Source organism: Poecilia latipinna, unplaced genomic scaffold (assembly GCF_001443285.1).
Source record: "Poecilia latipinna isolate Pla-1442-1.1 unplaced genomic scaffold, P_latipinna-1.0 Scaffold723, whole genome shotgun sequence".
NCBI classification, from domain to species: Eukaryota; Metazoa; Chordata; class Actinopteri; order Cyprinodontiformes; family Poeciliidae; genus Poecilia; species Poecilia latipinna.
The window spans coordinates 405,690-421,526 of NW_015113339.1; the positions used below are offsets into that span (position 1 = coordinate 405,690).

The 15,837-nt window shown below is 38.6% G+C and overlaps 2 protein-coding genes and 1 long non-coding RNA gene across 3 annotated transcripts in view; 2 read left to right on the top strand and 1 right to left on the bottom strand.

The window, feature by feature from the left end:
* Positions 1–1,798, top strand: part of lpla (lipoprotein lipase a) — a 10,583-nt gene extending 8,785 nt beyond the window's left edge. Inside the window, exons 8-10 of the mRNA XM_015045390.1 lie at positions 1,048–1,230; positions 1,315–1,422; positions 1,515–1,798. Coding sequence (XP_014900876.1) covers positions 1,048–1,230; positions 1,315–1,422; positions 1,515–1,566 — 343 coding nt within the window. The 3' untranslated portion in view covers positions 1,567–1,798. The remainder of the gene's footprint in view (positions 1–1,047; positions 1,231–1,314; positions 1,423–1,514) is intronic.
* A 1,654-nt stretch (positions 1,799–3,452) lies between these two features.
* On the bottom strand, positions 3,453–10,222 carry LOC106955288 (uncharacterized). The gene is made up of 3 exons (XR_001426543.1): positions 10,142–10,222; positions 4,203–4,263; positions 3,453–3,818 (listed from the first exon to the last, which is right to left on the bottom strand). It is a non-coding gene; the product is annotated as an uncharacterized LOC106955288 (long non-coding RNA).
* Positions 10,223–11,840: 1,618 nt separating this feature from the next.
* The window catches only part of lpl2a (lipoprotein lipase 2 a), a 16,016-nt gene continuing 12,019 nt past the window's right edge, over positions 11,841–15,837 (top strand). Inside the window, exons 1-5 of the mRNA XM_015045393.1 lie at positions 11,841–12,049; positions 13,388–13,581; positions 13,691–13,870; positions 14,970–15,081; positions 15,168–15,401. Coding sequence (XP_014900879.1) covers positions 11,950–12,049; positions 13,388–13,581; positions 13,691–13,870; positions 14,970–15,081; positions 15,168–15,401 — 820 coding nt within the window. The 5' untranslated portion in view covers positions 11,841–11,949. The remainder of the gene's footprint in view (positions 12,050–13,387; positions 13,582–13,690; positions 13,871–14,969; positions 15,082–15,167; positions 15,402–15,837) is intronic.

The following is a 15,837-nucleotide window of genomic DNA, read 5'->3' on the forward strand; positions in this document are numbered from 1 at the left end:
CCCCCTTTTTAGCCCCCAAAAAAATTTTTCCTTTAATTTTAATTTTTTCTATCTAAAAAATGAAAAAATTTTTTTTTTTTTTTTTTTTTTTTTTTTTTTTACCAAGAAAACTAAACTTAAAGCGCAAATATCCTAATAATAAAATGTTCATAATAAACTAAAAAAGAGCAAAATTCTCAATTGCATCATTGAAAATCCACAAACATATTGTGGGTATATGTTTGTGGATAAGGGTATCTATAAGTAAAATCAGAGCAAAAATAATACAAAATTAGTGTATTTAATTTACTCTTTTACATACAGATTATAGGTTGCTAATAATTTTGTATACCTCAAAATACAGAAGTGGACTGTAACAAAATATATTCCTTTCTTCTCTATATATTAATTTAATACAAATAATTTCTGTCTTAACAATAAAAACAACTTAATATTTAAGAGGATGTGATTTTAGAGTTATGTTAGTAAAATCACTCATTCCTTTATCAGTGTTTCTATGGTCGATTATTAATAATGCACAGCAGGACCCGAAGGGGACGTCACACTGTGTGTGTTAGAGAATGGATGATGTTTCACAGTTAAACAGGAGTTCACTAATATTACCAAAGTCAAAAAGACTGCAGAATGGATGATCTAAATGGTTTATAGCATCTTCTGTTAGAGCGACTATCAGAGTTATCTTGGTTAGCATAACACAATGCAACCAGTTGTCCATTTGTTTTCCCTTTAGCAAAGGTAGACCGTTACTTTACCTAAGCCTCCTGCAGCTTTTAGGCGTTTTATTACTCCAACAAGTCAGTGGGACTAAAAACAGCTAACTTTCAATCTCCTTCCTCTAGTCATTACTTCTACCGTGAAGAGAAATGTGATCAGCTTAATCCGATAGATAAAATGGATTCAATAATAAGAAAAATTATTTCACTTTTTAGGCTAAGTTTAAAATGTATGAATTCTGGTCAGCAGCCAGTTTCTCAGTGAATCTTTACATATAATAAAACTAATCAAATATGCCAATATCTGACCATATTTCCCACTTCAACCCATCAGGCCCTCCCTTGATAGCAACAGCACCTCGTCCTTCCTGATCACCACCGACGTGGACATCGGTGACCTGATGATCGTCAAGATTCGCTGGGAGAAGGACACACTTTTCAGCTGGTCCGACCTTTGGGGCAGCAGCAAGTTTCACCTCCGAAAGCTCCGCATCAAATGTGGCGAGACTCAGTCCAAGTGAGTTCCTGGTCTCTAACATTTACTTACTCAAGAATTAAATATTTATTGTTGACTGAACATATATTATCTGTGTGACTGCAGGGTGATCTTTAACGCAAAGGAAGGAGAGTTTGCTTACCTTGTTAGGGGAGGGGAAAATGCAGTCTTTGTCAAGTCAAAAGAAGACACACTGAGCCGTAAAGAAAGACAGTAAGTCACTCATCTCCCAACAGACTCAAATCCTGATGAACCTAAACCCGATCAGCATCGAATCTGATGTTTTAATCTTTTCTTCCCGCCAGGATGCACAGACTCAAGACGCAGGGTAGTCTCTTTGGTCAGAACGAGGCTTGAAGAAAACTTGAAATTACTCACCGGAATCATCATCCATCTCTAGCAGCGCAGCCAAAGATGGACAGCACACAGAAACACTGGGGAACCATTTGCAGACACCTAGACACTTAGTGAAAGCTCCCGTCTTCCTACTTCTGCCCTGAAACCAGCCCAACCTCATCCACAGTTTATGAAATCAGTCTTCTTCTGACTTCATGTGTCTCTCTTCAAATTCTGCTGCTGCTGCAAAAAAGTTACTGGTTTTGTTTTTGAGGATGTGCTTGTTTTTTTTTTGCTTTTTTGTTTTTTTAAACAACTGTCCATTTTAAGTAGCTATTGCTGCTTTGTAATCATTGTTTATGCTTGTGTATCATGTATGAACTGCTTTTACTGACTTTGATGTAATTTCAGAACCCTGAAATGTTGTGTTTCCTTTGCCTATGTGAACTGGGATTATTGATGACCTGTAAATGATTCTTAGTGATAGGCATAATCATGGCACATTTCTGTGTTTGCTTTTGTTTTCTAATCAACCATTTTGTGCCGACAGTTACATTTTTTAAACCACTAATTACCGACAATCGACAGGGACCAAAGAAACTTTCGCTATTTACTGAAGTCGATCGTAGTGTTCCTTGTAAATACTGTAATCAGAATCAGCGATCTTTTCCTTTTGAACATGAGCCACATGCTAACACCTAATCTCTTGAAGTGTTGTTTGTTCTTTGATTTTGCTGCGTTTTGTGTCATTGGTCAGCATTTAAGATGTGAAGAATGGTCAAACTGCACCATATTAGTGATTTGCATTCTTTCATTTCAGTATTTTTAAGTACAGTGAATCACAGCCATTCGTTTAATTATCCAGAATCAGAGTTCCAACTCATAGTTTTACGCAGAACCACAAATTGAGCCTAAAAGAAAGAAAGAAAAAAAATCACCAAACATTAAGCAAGCCTTAATGTTCTCCATACATCTCAAGACGAAGACTTCACACTGTATTTATTGATTGTACATTTATATATTTGTATATGAAGCTGTAATATATGTTGGCAGGCTTGCAATGCTGCTTGTATTTCTATAACTGAAGCATTTTTAAATGTTTTTCGTGGAAACAGCTTTGGGAGCGTTGGTTAGACTGAGCCAGTTATTGAGAGCATTGACTTTTTTAATGAACCGGAATCTGGTGCACTGTTTCATAGAAAGAGCCCAGGAATGGAATAATAAAGAGCTACACCCCAGATCAAGATATTTTCTCCTGCTCAAGTTGCTTTTGAAAAATGATTGAATTTATAAATACGCTGGACACAGACGTTTACCAGGGGCCTGTGTAAGTGGTGTTTTCATCAGGTGGACCCTGATTTTCCTCCATATATGAAAAAAACAGGCTCTAAGTTGGAACAAAATGTTATTATACATGCCTTTTCATCTCACCTCTCGACAACTTGACAGCTTCTGCAAGTCTGAGCAAGATAATGAGGGTAAGAGCTCTTATCCAGTATCAGGAAATTCTTGAGGACTGTAAAATAGTTGAGGCTGTGTGCCTTTTGACCTTCAAACACCGATAATAACCGATGATAAAATTCACCAAGGCTTGGTTCATGAAGGACTCCTTGAAGATACTGGTGTTTGTAATATGCACACAAAGTCAAAACTATCCCAGAACTTTATGCTTTTATTTTTCTCCATTTCCAGCAGGCCAGGATTCTGAAACAAACCCAAAACGGATGTCTGGCTAAAAATCGCAGCTCAAAACAGATCAAATTTACTACAGGAAGTACTAAAGATCGCTATGTGCAATATGGGTGCCTGTTTCTGAGAGCCTGGTTCCAATCAGAACCAGATATTAATTTCTATGTTTGTTGGTGTAGAGGTTCTGGATTATTAATTTCAGCATTTGGACAGTCAGTGCCATGTGTCGATGTCTGTAGTTGGTGCCATTCAGTAAATGAGGGGTTAAAGTTTGACTGGTTCACAGTTATGTTAAGAATATGAAAACATCATTGTTAAGCAATCATCGTTTCATAAGAAGTAAAATCTGGGGTTATTCCATTCCAGCTTTCTAGTCAGAAGATAGTCTGAATTTAAAATAAAAAAAAAATCTCCCTCCTCAGTTACGTGATGCATGGGTTATGTGAGGTTATTTTATGGTTTAGTCAGGGCTCAGCTTCCTCTTGACAAGGGTTTGTACTTCATATATGCAAACCATCAATCCACTGCCTGTACCCACTTCTCCATGTAAGGTCACAGTGGGCCCAGTGCCCGTCTCCTGGTGCCTGTCACCAATCACAAGATAACACAAAGAAACATAAACACACTCACAAGAAAACAACGGAAAGAGACAAGGAAACTTAAGATGCAAACAATTGGACTGTGAGAGAAAGTCTGAGTATCCAGAAAGAACCTACAAACCCAGCATAGGGTTCGAACCCGAGGCCTTCTTCATGCCAAGCAGCTGTTTTAAGAAGTGCACCACCATTCAAGATTAATTTCAAACATTGTGACATTAATTACAACCATTGCTAAATAGATTTACATATCTGTATAACATACAAAACTATATAACATACAATGTGAATAAAAAAGGGCTATTAATAGACAAAATTACTTGCAAATAATACAAAATGTGAATGATACAAAACAAATTAAAGACGTCATACCCACAGAGAAGACTCCAGGTCTACCATGCAGCTCCCAAACAAACCAGGAAAAAAAGGAAAGCTGGAAAATGAAAGAAAACAAGAACATGAAACGAAAGCACTAAGCAGAAATTATGATGAGCTGCACAAAAAATCAGAAACGGGCCCAAATATGCAAAATCATGAAAAACGGAACAAAACCACAGCAACCATAAAAAACCCCATTAAGACCAAAACAGTTTCAATAAACCAAACCTGTGTGTGGCTGGTGTCACTGAACTCAATTAATTTGGTTAATAACAACTTATTTATGATTTACCAAGAGTGGTGACTGCATTTTCACATGGGGCCAATTTAAAGCTTAAATAACTTCATTCCTTTCTGAAATTAAATGACGATTTGAAAACCTTTAGTATTTTCTTGGGGTAAAGGTGTAAAGAAAATGGATGGATGGATGGATGGATGGATGGATGGATGGATGGATGGATGGATGGATGGATGGATGGATGGATGGATGGATGGATGGATGGATGGATGGATGGGATTTTTTGATGATCATTTAAATGTGACAAAAGCGACAATGTGACGAAAAAACAGAGAAAATCTGAAAGCTGACAGATCCATTGCAACACTGTTTATTAAAAGATGTTTTTTCGTGCACCTAAAGCAGCATAAAAAAATGAAAGCTTATGTTTTTAGCTTTTGTTTGGTGCAGGAAACTTGAGATGCTGATAAAAGGCTGCTTTTCCGAAGGCCTGTTAACGGAAAGACAATCCGATATCCAACGTTTCATCGCTGTGGTCCAGAAAACCAATTCTATCTAAAAGTAATGAAACTGTACCGTGACAAATATGAGTAGGGAAAGAATAATCCTAAAACATAATTGGAACCTATAAAACAAGATGGAAGATATTCTAACTCATTTGGTCAGTAAGGATTGATTAATTAATAAATGTGGGTGTCATCAGAGTAGCAGCTGACATGTTCATCATGTTCCCTGAAAATAATACAAACAGGAGACCAGAATAGACAGAGCAGAAGTGCATGGTCCAGAATCCGGTGTATCAACAAAACTAACCATGAAAAGTATTTAAAAACATGTTAGGTAACTGATAGACAACATAATAATAGAACAGAAAAAGGAAAACGAAGAGTTAATATCTTAAAGAAAAATTCTGCAAACTTCAACCAAGCAGAAAACAGGAGTTGAGGCACTGCAGGGACAATAATAAACTAATTAAAAGCAATCTATGAACATCACAACTCAGGCAAATGAATGGGGGAAACACTGTTAATAGGTGTCCAAATGAGGTCTTTCATTTCTCACTTAAAGTTGTGATTTCAAGTTTTGTGTTTTTCCAGCTGTGGGCTGGGAAAGTTTACGTTTTTTATTTTTCCCTGAACAAATTTTTGATTGGAAAACGTTTACAAAATAAGTGGTGTTAAGTGCCGAGTTGTTTAACGACTCTTAGTCACACCAGGAGATAATAGTGATTCCCAGAGGTGTTGTCATGATGCTGAAACATCTGGGATCCATCCCGGCCCATGAGTGGTTGAATTTGTTTCAGCAAATTAGTCTGGGTTGGTTTTAAACGATTTTATATTAAAAAAATATTTGCACCAGAGAGTTTTTAATGAATGTGAAATAAACAAGAAATTTGGTCCAACAATTATTTCCAACAATTTGTGAGATATAGAAAAATTGTATTAAAAAAAATGCATTTTTGTCTGTCAAAGGCTGCTGCTCTTATCACAGAAACTTTAATCACTTAATGTCTAATAAATGTGATCCTCTTCTCTACTTTAACTCCAAATTAAATCTCATCCAAATGTTCAATTATGGCCGATTTTTCATGTATTTTGAGAAGTAACTTGATTTTCTCCTGTTTTGTCAATGACTTCAACACCAACTTATTTTTTTATATATTTTTTCTGAAATCTCACCACAGCTTTGAAAATAAATGGGCTTTAAGACAGGTTTTTAGCACTGATTAATGCTCCTTTATAGATACTCACAATAGACAAAGGCTTTTAAACTAGATATGTTTTTTGCTATGTTTTGTGATTAATCCATCCAATTGTTTTTTCCTCCTTTTACTTTACTTCTACTCAGAGTTTAGGTAGAAGGAAAATAATTATGTTAATGTTATGATGAGGACAAACCAGTTCATCTCCATATGAAGTGAGATATGAGGGAAAGATTTTAAAAGATTTTAAAAGATTGTGAGTCTGACTGAACACATGTTTTAAAAAGAACAACATTTCTTCCGCCCTGGTTGATTCAGATACAGCCGATCTCAGATGCCAGCGGCTGAAATTAGTTTCCTTTGTATTGGCTGCCTGGCTCTGCCTTTGAGGGGCTCAGTCACAGTAATCTGGTCCATCTCGCAAATAGCTGAGGGGGTTGAGGCGTCGCATCAGGAAGTGTCCTGGTTGACTCCCTTTGGAGGTTTCCCTGGCTGGTCCCAATGGGAGAAGACCCTGGACACGCCCAAACCTGAGACCCAGCAGGAGCTGGAGAAGGTTGGCAACTACTGGACGGAGGTTCATGGAGCCATGCAGATGACAGAGGTAATATATATACCTCTAATAGTCCAAGCAATACTTGGGAACTGGATGAAGCTAATGAACTGAAATCAGATGAAAGAGTCTTTAAAAACTCATTTACATTGGCAAAATGTGGTGGTCAGGAACCTCCAACTCAGATCCAACCTTCAGCTGACAGACGCTTTGGAGCTGATCAGATCCTCAAGTGATTATATTATCCAGACAAAAACATTCACTTGGCTTGACATGTTTTCCAACCCTGAGTACTTAGAAAAATAAATCCAAAAAGATAAAAGACATCTGGCCATGTCGTATTATCAGCACTGAGAGGTTTACCATTGAGTTATCTGCTTCTTTCACGCTTTATAAATCAGGATTTTATCAATTTATAGCATTTCACAAAACATTGCCAGACAATAAACACCACATAAGAGCCTTATCTGTTCATCAAATTCCCTACAAGTGAAAAGAAAGTGCTTAAATTCACAAACTCGCTGCTCAGAAGTAAACATCCACAGTTTCAGAGCAAGGAAGCTGAAGTCGGTCTAAGAGAAAGCTGGTCAGAAGATGTAAGCCAAACATATTTTCAGGCTGATTATTCTCATAAAGTTGCTTGAGTTTCTCTTCCTTTGCACTCTAGTTGACTCACATGCGTCTCCTCCAGCAACAGGGATTCCCATCTGTCTCTACGGCCGTGTGCTTCTACAAAGCAGTGGGACTAAAGGCTTACTCGGCCAAATGGTTTCAACTCCTTGTTCCAAAAGGTTTGTGTAGACCGACCGCAAACAACAACTATCAAAAAGAAAAAAAAAACTCCTGGAGATTCAGTTATTGTCCCAATTTAGTGAGCAACACCAAAGCTTTATAAATTGACCTCAAGTTGCATGTAGTCCATTTGTGGATGTCATAAAAGCCCATCAGTTGTTAATCCTGCATAACAAAGAGTCAGACAACAAAGTGTCATTACTTTAAACCACCACAGTGGGATTCAACAATGGAGGATTTTTCCTTTTCCTCTTTCTTTACTCCGGAGTCAGAGGTGGTGCAAAACCTGAACTGGTCACCAGTCTATTACAGAAGCTGATCACAGACAAACATTCACACATCCTCATGTTCTCTACTAAACTACCACAACAAGACCGGACTGAACAAATAAGCACGAGTACGGAAAAGTTAGAGCTGTCTGGTCTGACCACATCAACCCCCAAAGACTGGTGACCTGTTTGCATCTTCAGATATAAAGTTCATCTTAATGTAATATTTATATTTTTATCATATAAAGCACTTTGAATTGTAACTGAAATATGTCATACAAATAAGAACAACAAGTCTTCTGAGCCAAAATGTCAATGAGTAAGGAGTAAAACAGACAAGTAAAGGTACCTCTACTGTACGTAAACAGTGTAGAGGGGTATTAATAATTCTGGGCTCAACTGCATTTGATTAAGAAAACCACATGAACTAAACTTACAGCAGTGGTAACATGTGAAAAATGTTTAAACTTGTTTCTTTCTGTAAAGAGTTTGTGTGAAATAGCAGGATGAAACCCATAAATACTGTGTACTTCTCCCTGCACTCACTGCATCTGACTTGCGCAAAACAACACCATAAGCCATTCCTAGAAATAAGATTTGGAAATAAATCCTGGAAGATCATAAAAAATCAAGAGACATTTTCTGCAAACTTGTGAGAGTCTCTCCAGGAGCCTGTAAATCTCCGCCGTGGAGCGCTGGCGTCGGATTCGCACTCCTCCTCGACTCCCTCTCCCCCTCGAGTCAGACTCTCTCCCCGGCAAAGCCCAGACCAATCGGATCTGAACTGCAGCACCAGGGGTGGAAAAACAAATGCTGTCACTGCTTTTCGAAGAAAGCGTTGACATGTTCGAAGAAGGATAGCAGCTCTTCAGCCAGCTGGCACTCACCGGGAGCAACATCTCAAATGTATCCTTACTTACATTGATGACAGAAGACTGACTTTCATTTGTGAGCTGTACTTCTTCAGATGTAAATAGAGCTCTCGGTTTAAAGAAAACTTTCTTTTCATTAACTAAACCAAGCACACATTTAATTATTTCTGACTCTAACAGCCAAAGTTACAAAGTTTACTTCTAAGATTAACATCTCAACAAACTCTCACGCATATTTTTTATATCTAGAGCAAAATGCTTCATGTAGTCATGCTGTAGGTTCCCAAACTGGACTTTGTCTTCATATCCGGTCCATGAACTCCTCTGTCAGCCATGACAGAGTCCAGCTCACATTCGGTTGACGCCTGAATGAAATGGATCCTGGATATAAACCACTGACATGAACTTCCTTCGTAGGTTGACTGGCCTTATCAGTGGAGATGGGGTAATCCACTGGGAGTCTGCATCGCATGAAGACACACGTCTCTGGAGCCTTTCAGGGAACCCCTCGGTTCTGCACCGGAACCAGAACTTTCTGAAGAGAATATTAATCTCCTCTAGACTGGGAACGCCTTAGGATTCTCCAGAATAAGTTCAAGACGAATGTCCTTAGTGGACATTTGGTGTTTGGTATTTTGCCGTTTTTCTTGTGTATATGTATTTTCGATTTATTTATATAACTCTTAAGTCTTTTTCTGCTCCTACATTTCTTATGTTTAGATTATTAGTCATCTTTCATCGGTTTGTCTCAGTGTCTCAACTCTTTTCTTCCTTCACAGCTTTTCTGCATCATTCCATCACAACATTTATATATTTATATTTAATTTTCCCCGTTTTACTCAGATCTTCCTGTAACTCTCCCAGCGGTCTTGTTGGTTCCTCTCCTACTTTTCCTCTGTGGTTCATTCAGTTTGTACCATTTAATAATTTTTTTTGAGCTCACTAAAAATCTCTTCACTTTGTTGGTGTGAAAACCCAACACATAAAGACTGATGTGTCTTATCAAGGACACTTACTGGCAGAATATTACTTTCTACTCATTCATTCTTTGTCTAAACCTGTTCATCCTCGCATTAGTGCGGTGAGCCTGGTGTCCATTTCCAGCGGCCATTGGAGATGAGGAGTTCACCCTGGTCAGGCTGCAAGTCCATCACAGAATATTACTATAGTGTTCTTAAATAAAACATAGCAATGTGTATATAAAATCAAAATGCTGTGGTTAAAACAATATATATTCATCAAAACTACTATTCAGTGTAAAGTTTTGAGTAATGTGAGATCCTTTAAACATGTTGCTTAAAACCTTGATATTAACTAAAACTACTTTGATTCTTAAACTACACATTGATATGTAGGTTTTGTTTGATTACAACAATTATATTGTTGTAATTTTAACTTGTTTATGCTGTTTAAGTATAATCCTGCTGCAGGATTATAAACAGCCAGTCACATGAAGGCTGTTTCCAGCATAAAGACGTAATCATGAGAACTTTTATGTTCAGCTGACCTTCGTAGCAATAATTGTGGGACCTCAACCATCACCTCATTGGCCTCCTGCCCAGCTTCTCTTGCATCCGGTGCCAGAACTCTGGGAAACGAAATTAGCAGCAGTGAATTAAAGTGCATCCACTCATCTGTGAGCATGTTGTCTTTCAACACCATGCAACTGCATTTAGCCTTGAGTAAAATGCTTTCTGCAGTAGATCAATGGGTTGTAAGCTGATGCAAACTAGGAACTACAGCTGTTTTTGAATCTTATTCACGTCAATCAGCCTGGACTTTAAATGAAATAAAAATCTGTGTCTGAAATGTGGATGAGGTGGGACCTTTATCTAATGCTGCTCAAAGCAATTCACACAATCAGGTGAATTATTTCAGAACAAAACATTCAGAGAGTAGAAACAATAATCAGCTTGCTAGTTTGGTTTAAAATGCTTCATCAAAACAACTTTTACACTGGAAGTTTGTTGCTGTTGTGATTTTGCCCTCATTTTCTCTCAAAGAATGTGTGTGGAGGACAAGCTGAGCGAAAACCTGCAAACTCTCTATCATGCAAACAAATTGAGCATTAAACTGGAAAATATGAAAAAGTTTAATCTCTATATCTTGTGATTATCGGCAAATAACAGCTAGGAAATGGGAGACTGTGTTTGATTTATCATAGCTAATATTCGGGGGGCGTGTGAGGATGATTTGAGGATCCAGTGAGACAAGTGGGGAGTGTGGATGACCTCTCTTATCGCATGTTGTCCCCTGCCAGATCCCGGCCTGGGTGGTTGCCCATTTTGCCCATATCAGAAACTGTCACTGTCAGGAAGTGACAGATAAAAGCAAATAAGGAGGATCTGACTTGATGCCAGGATTTTTTCTGTTCTCCAGACTCACCAGCAACAAACTGTACAGAGCCAGTGATTTACATTGAGAAATCAGATTGATGACATGCATTTGCCATTTGTATTGAGTCATCTGGATTATGTAACACTGAGTCCCTAGGACAGATGCTTCAGAGAGCTTTGCTTGTCCAAACGGATGAAGACATTCAGTCTGGAAGAGGGATACTAACTATGTTGTCCCCAACAGGCAGGCAGTGTTGCATTGCCTGTTTGTCTCTAGAAAATGTGCGTTTGTGACGGTTGCCATCATTTTTAGTTGACACTTTATTAAATATTTGACATTTCAATCTTCTAAATATACAAGCAGTTTACAGAAGTGAACACAGTCTGAAAGATTTTAAAACTGAACCAATGTTTTGATATAACTCCATTGTATTCCTGAGACATGACCCAATATGATATATTATAAGCTTCTTTTTTTTATTTTGATAAAGGAGAGCAAACTTTTCTTTAAGTTAATCCTACAAAAGTAAGGTTGTTTATGTAAATAAATTGTGCAGTTTCCGTATAATGGTACGGCTCAGTGTTTATCTAATTTACACGTGAAACTGCAAATCAGCATAGTTAGTAAACAATCCCGAAATGAAATGAATTCCTCACGCCTGGCCTGTTCTGTCGCTGAATGTAACTTAAAACCTTGACTAGCAGCGGTGCTCAGCTGTTTTTCATGAAGCGACGGTTCTTCCACGCTTGCTAACTCTTCCCATGACGCAGCCCAATCATTTACCTTCCGCCCGGAGGTCGGCAGCCAATGACGAGGCAGAAGTTCACAGGCGCTATTTAAGACGCATTCAGTCCAATGTGGCTCAGATAACAGCGCTGTACGCCCACCAAGGCGGAAACTGTAGTCTGTACAACCAGCCGCGGCGTGGGACTCACGTTAATTAGAGGTTTTCTCTCAAAGGATCTGTGGCTGTAAGAGATGAGAGCCTGGCAACTTTGGTTTCTGTGCTTCGTGGTGTTGAATGCGGATGCGCAAAAAGTGACTTCCCTGGAAGAAGAGCTCACTGATTCTGCATTTGGTGAGTTTTCCTTTTGCTCTGGTGCATATTAACAAGTCTGCAGAGCAATAAAGCCCAACAATCATTCACTCATTAAGTAATGATGAAATGTCTGCAGGATTGTGTGTTACTTTATTGTGCAGAAAAGTTTAACCGCATCTAAATTAGCTTTTCATGCCTAAGCAAATCATTATCTTCATCCTAATAACTTCAGTGCAGAGGGCCTTGCAAAGCGTACTTTGTAGCAGGATGCAACAAAGCAAATCATTCTGAATACTTCCAAGTAATCTGAAATGTGTGATGTGCTTATGATCAGGTCACTTTGCTCCATTAATCCTGAAAAATAACATCCAATAAAGGTAAATTAGCTAAAATAACCTAATTGATTAACTTTGTAATTTTGCTCCAAGAGGTTAGATAAAAAAACAACAACAAAAAAACTAAAAAACTTGTTTTGCTGACATCCAAGAAGCTGTGCTGGTCCAAGTCGCTCTATGGACACCATCCCCACTGTGAAACATGGTGGTGGCAGCATAATGCTGTGGAATTTTTAAGAAGGATCAACCTCTGGTCAGAGCTGATTATGGATTAGGATAAATACAGGAAAGTCCAAGGGAAAAAAAAATAAAATAAAACTGCAAAAGACTTGAGTCTGGGTCTGAGGTTTACCTTCCTGTAGGACAACGACACCAAATACCCACCAGGAGCAGCAACGGAATCAGATTCATTAATTAGATTAATTTAGATTAATGCATACTAATCTGTTAGTATGCATAGTTCATTTGACCATGAACTATTTTGCCCCCCAAAGAAGAGGCAACAGTTTGAATCTCTAGATGTTCACAGTTGGATGAAACAGACCAGAAGACATGCATCTGCTGTCGCGGCAAGACAAATGCACGACACAGTCAGATTTCTACTGATAAACAAAAAGGGAAACCGTAGTTTGATTTCGCTTCACAATTATGTGATCCATTTTGTTAGTCCTTTACATAAATTCTAATAAAATGCAGAGATCTCTGAGGATGTAAGCTGGAAAAAGCTTAAAGTAGGTTAATAAGTGTCTGAGGTTGCTGCTCTGAAAATCAGCTCAGTTGGGTAAGATGAGCATGCAGTTATCTCTGGGACCCAAAAAGTAATTGTAGTCTGAGACGGCAGGAACAAAGGTGGGAAAAAAAAAAACCCCAGAGAGAATGTGGAAGTCTGTCCAAGCCCGGTGAACCACTGTAACCCTGCAGCTCTGATCTTATCTAATCTAGCAGCTCTTTACTCTGGGATATTTTTTGTAGTTAGTTATTTAGTTAGGCTTTCTGCCCTTATGATTTGTTGAAAGTACATCCTATTAACCTTTTTATTCAGGCAACTTCCTTGACCCTGTGAAGGATTTGTTTGACGAGGATGAACATCACTCGGCTGTCGCAAAATTCTCCCTGCGTAACCCATCCCATCCTGACGACGACCTCTGCTACATTGTTCCCGGAAAACCAGAGACCCTGGCAGCCTGCGGCTTCAACAGCACATCCAAAACCTTCCTGGTGATCCACGGATGGACGGTGAGTACAGCAACTTTTAAAACGCACGCTAGAAATTACTGCTTTAAGTAAACTTAGACTTGTTTTTACATTTTTTTTTTTCAACACATTTCAACTGTCCTGCCACCAGCTGAGCGGTATGTTTGAAAGCTGGATGCCGAAGTTGGTGTCTGCGCTGTACGAGAGGGAGCGGACGGCCAACGTTGTTGTGGTGGACTGGCTGAGCTTGGCTCAGAACCACTATGTGGTCGCGGTTCAGAAAACCAAAGCAGTGGGAAGAGAAATCGCACGCTTCATTGACTGGATCGAGGCGAGTGGTCCTCTCTTTACGCTTTTACACCTTTTTTATGGTTTTGCTTTGTGAGTAATTCATTTGAAAATATCATGTCAGTAGAAAGATGTTGAATAAGTAGTCCAGTAATCTTGATGTTATGCCTCACCAGCTTAAAAATGTTTGGAAAATGTATTTTCCCGTTTTCTTCTCTTTTTGCAATTTTTTTTAGACTGGAATGTTTCAAGTGATTAAATTGTTTTTACTATCAAATGGAAATCACCAAAATTCAGCCATTAAATAAAAGCTATCTTTGGCGACCTGGTCCCATGTAAAGAAGTGACCTAAAAACTAATGCTTGAGGAAATTTAGGCCAGTCTCCTTTTGCTGAGGCACATCGAAGAGATTTAAGTGTGAACAATCTCGTCAAGTTTATGCTAAGATTTAAGTCTGAACTTGAAGTAGGCCACTCTGAAGCCCTGTTTTTTTTTTTTTGTTTGTTTGTTGTTTTTGCACCATTCAGAGGTGGAGTTGCTGGTGTTTCTCTGATAATTGTCTTGCATATTTTGAGCTTTAAGTAATCAGTTTGATATCCAGACATTAAACCCTTTTGCTGCTGGAGAACAGAATTCATGCTCTATCATAAATAAATGGTCCTTTAGCTGTTTATGGTGTTTATTTAATAAACTGTATTTGTTTTGCTCCCATTGTAATGGGATGCACATATACCAAAAAGTTCCTCTGTGTCTTTTCAGTCTACAAAATATTCTCCCAAAGTGTTTGGGAATCTTTAAGGTCTTTTTTGGTCTCTCCTTGATGTAATTTGCCTCGTCCATCTTTTTGTGGAATCACAAACACTGACCTTAACTGAGTCAAGGGAAGCCTGTAACACTTTAGACATTGTTCTGTGTTTTTTTTTCCTTCTTTTTTTGTGAAGATGAGTTGTTGATGCTCTCTTCCCTCTTGTAGTTTTAGTTGGCTGTCCACTTCTGAGAAGATTGACCACTGTTCCAAGTTTGTGGCTTAAATTTGTAGATAATGGCCCTCATTGTGATTTTCTTGAGTCCTAAGCCTTTGAAATGTTTTTGTAATTCATTCCAGACTCATAGGTTTTTATTAAATATTTATATTTTTAAAGGATACCACAAACATGCCTCTTGACAAGCTCCACCTGATCGGCTACAGCCTTGGGGCTCATGTGGCTGGATTTGCCGGCAGCCATGCCAGCAACAAAGTTGGACGGATTACTGGTAAATAACTATTTTACAAAAAAAAAGATGAGCAAAGTGAAATATCGCTAATCCCACTCATTGCATTGCTTTTTCTTTTTCTGAAGGCCTGGATCCAGCTGGACCTGACTTTGAGGGCGAACACGCCCACCGGCGCCTCTCTCCAGATGACGCCCATTTCGTGGATGTCCTCCACACCTTCACTCGGGGTTCGCTGGGTCTCAGCATCGGGATACAGCAACCCATCGGCCATGTGGACATCTACCCCAACGGGGGCAGCTTCCAGCCGGGCTGCAACATGAGGGGCGCCTTGGAGAAAATCGCTAACTTTGGGATATTTGGTAAAGATTCTGTTTACATTTTGATATCGGGGGCTTATAAAAACACTTGTCTTCAAAACAATTTTGTTCTCAGTAAGACAAGTTGATATTTATTTGTCAACTTGTCAAATAAATATCAATATTAAACATTTTTTAACCAGCCATTAATAGAGAAATTTTACGAGACAGACCAACTCAAACTTTTACAAATGTACATTTGAAAGATGTGTCTATTCAGAAGACATCTAGCTAACAGAGTCATCGTGTTAAAATTAGTCTCATTATATTTAAAGTTCTGCTGTGAAAGCCTCACAAGTTTGTTAGTGAACAAACAGCATAATGAAGACCGAAGAACGAAGTGGACAGGACAGAGAAATAACAAGTTTTATGTAACACCAGTGTTGTGTTCAAGACCACCTAACCCGAGACCAAGACAAGACCAAGACCAGAGTGTATC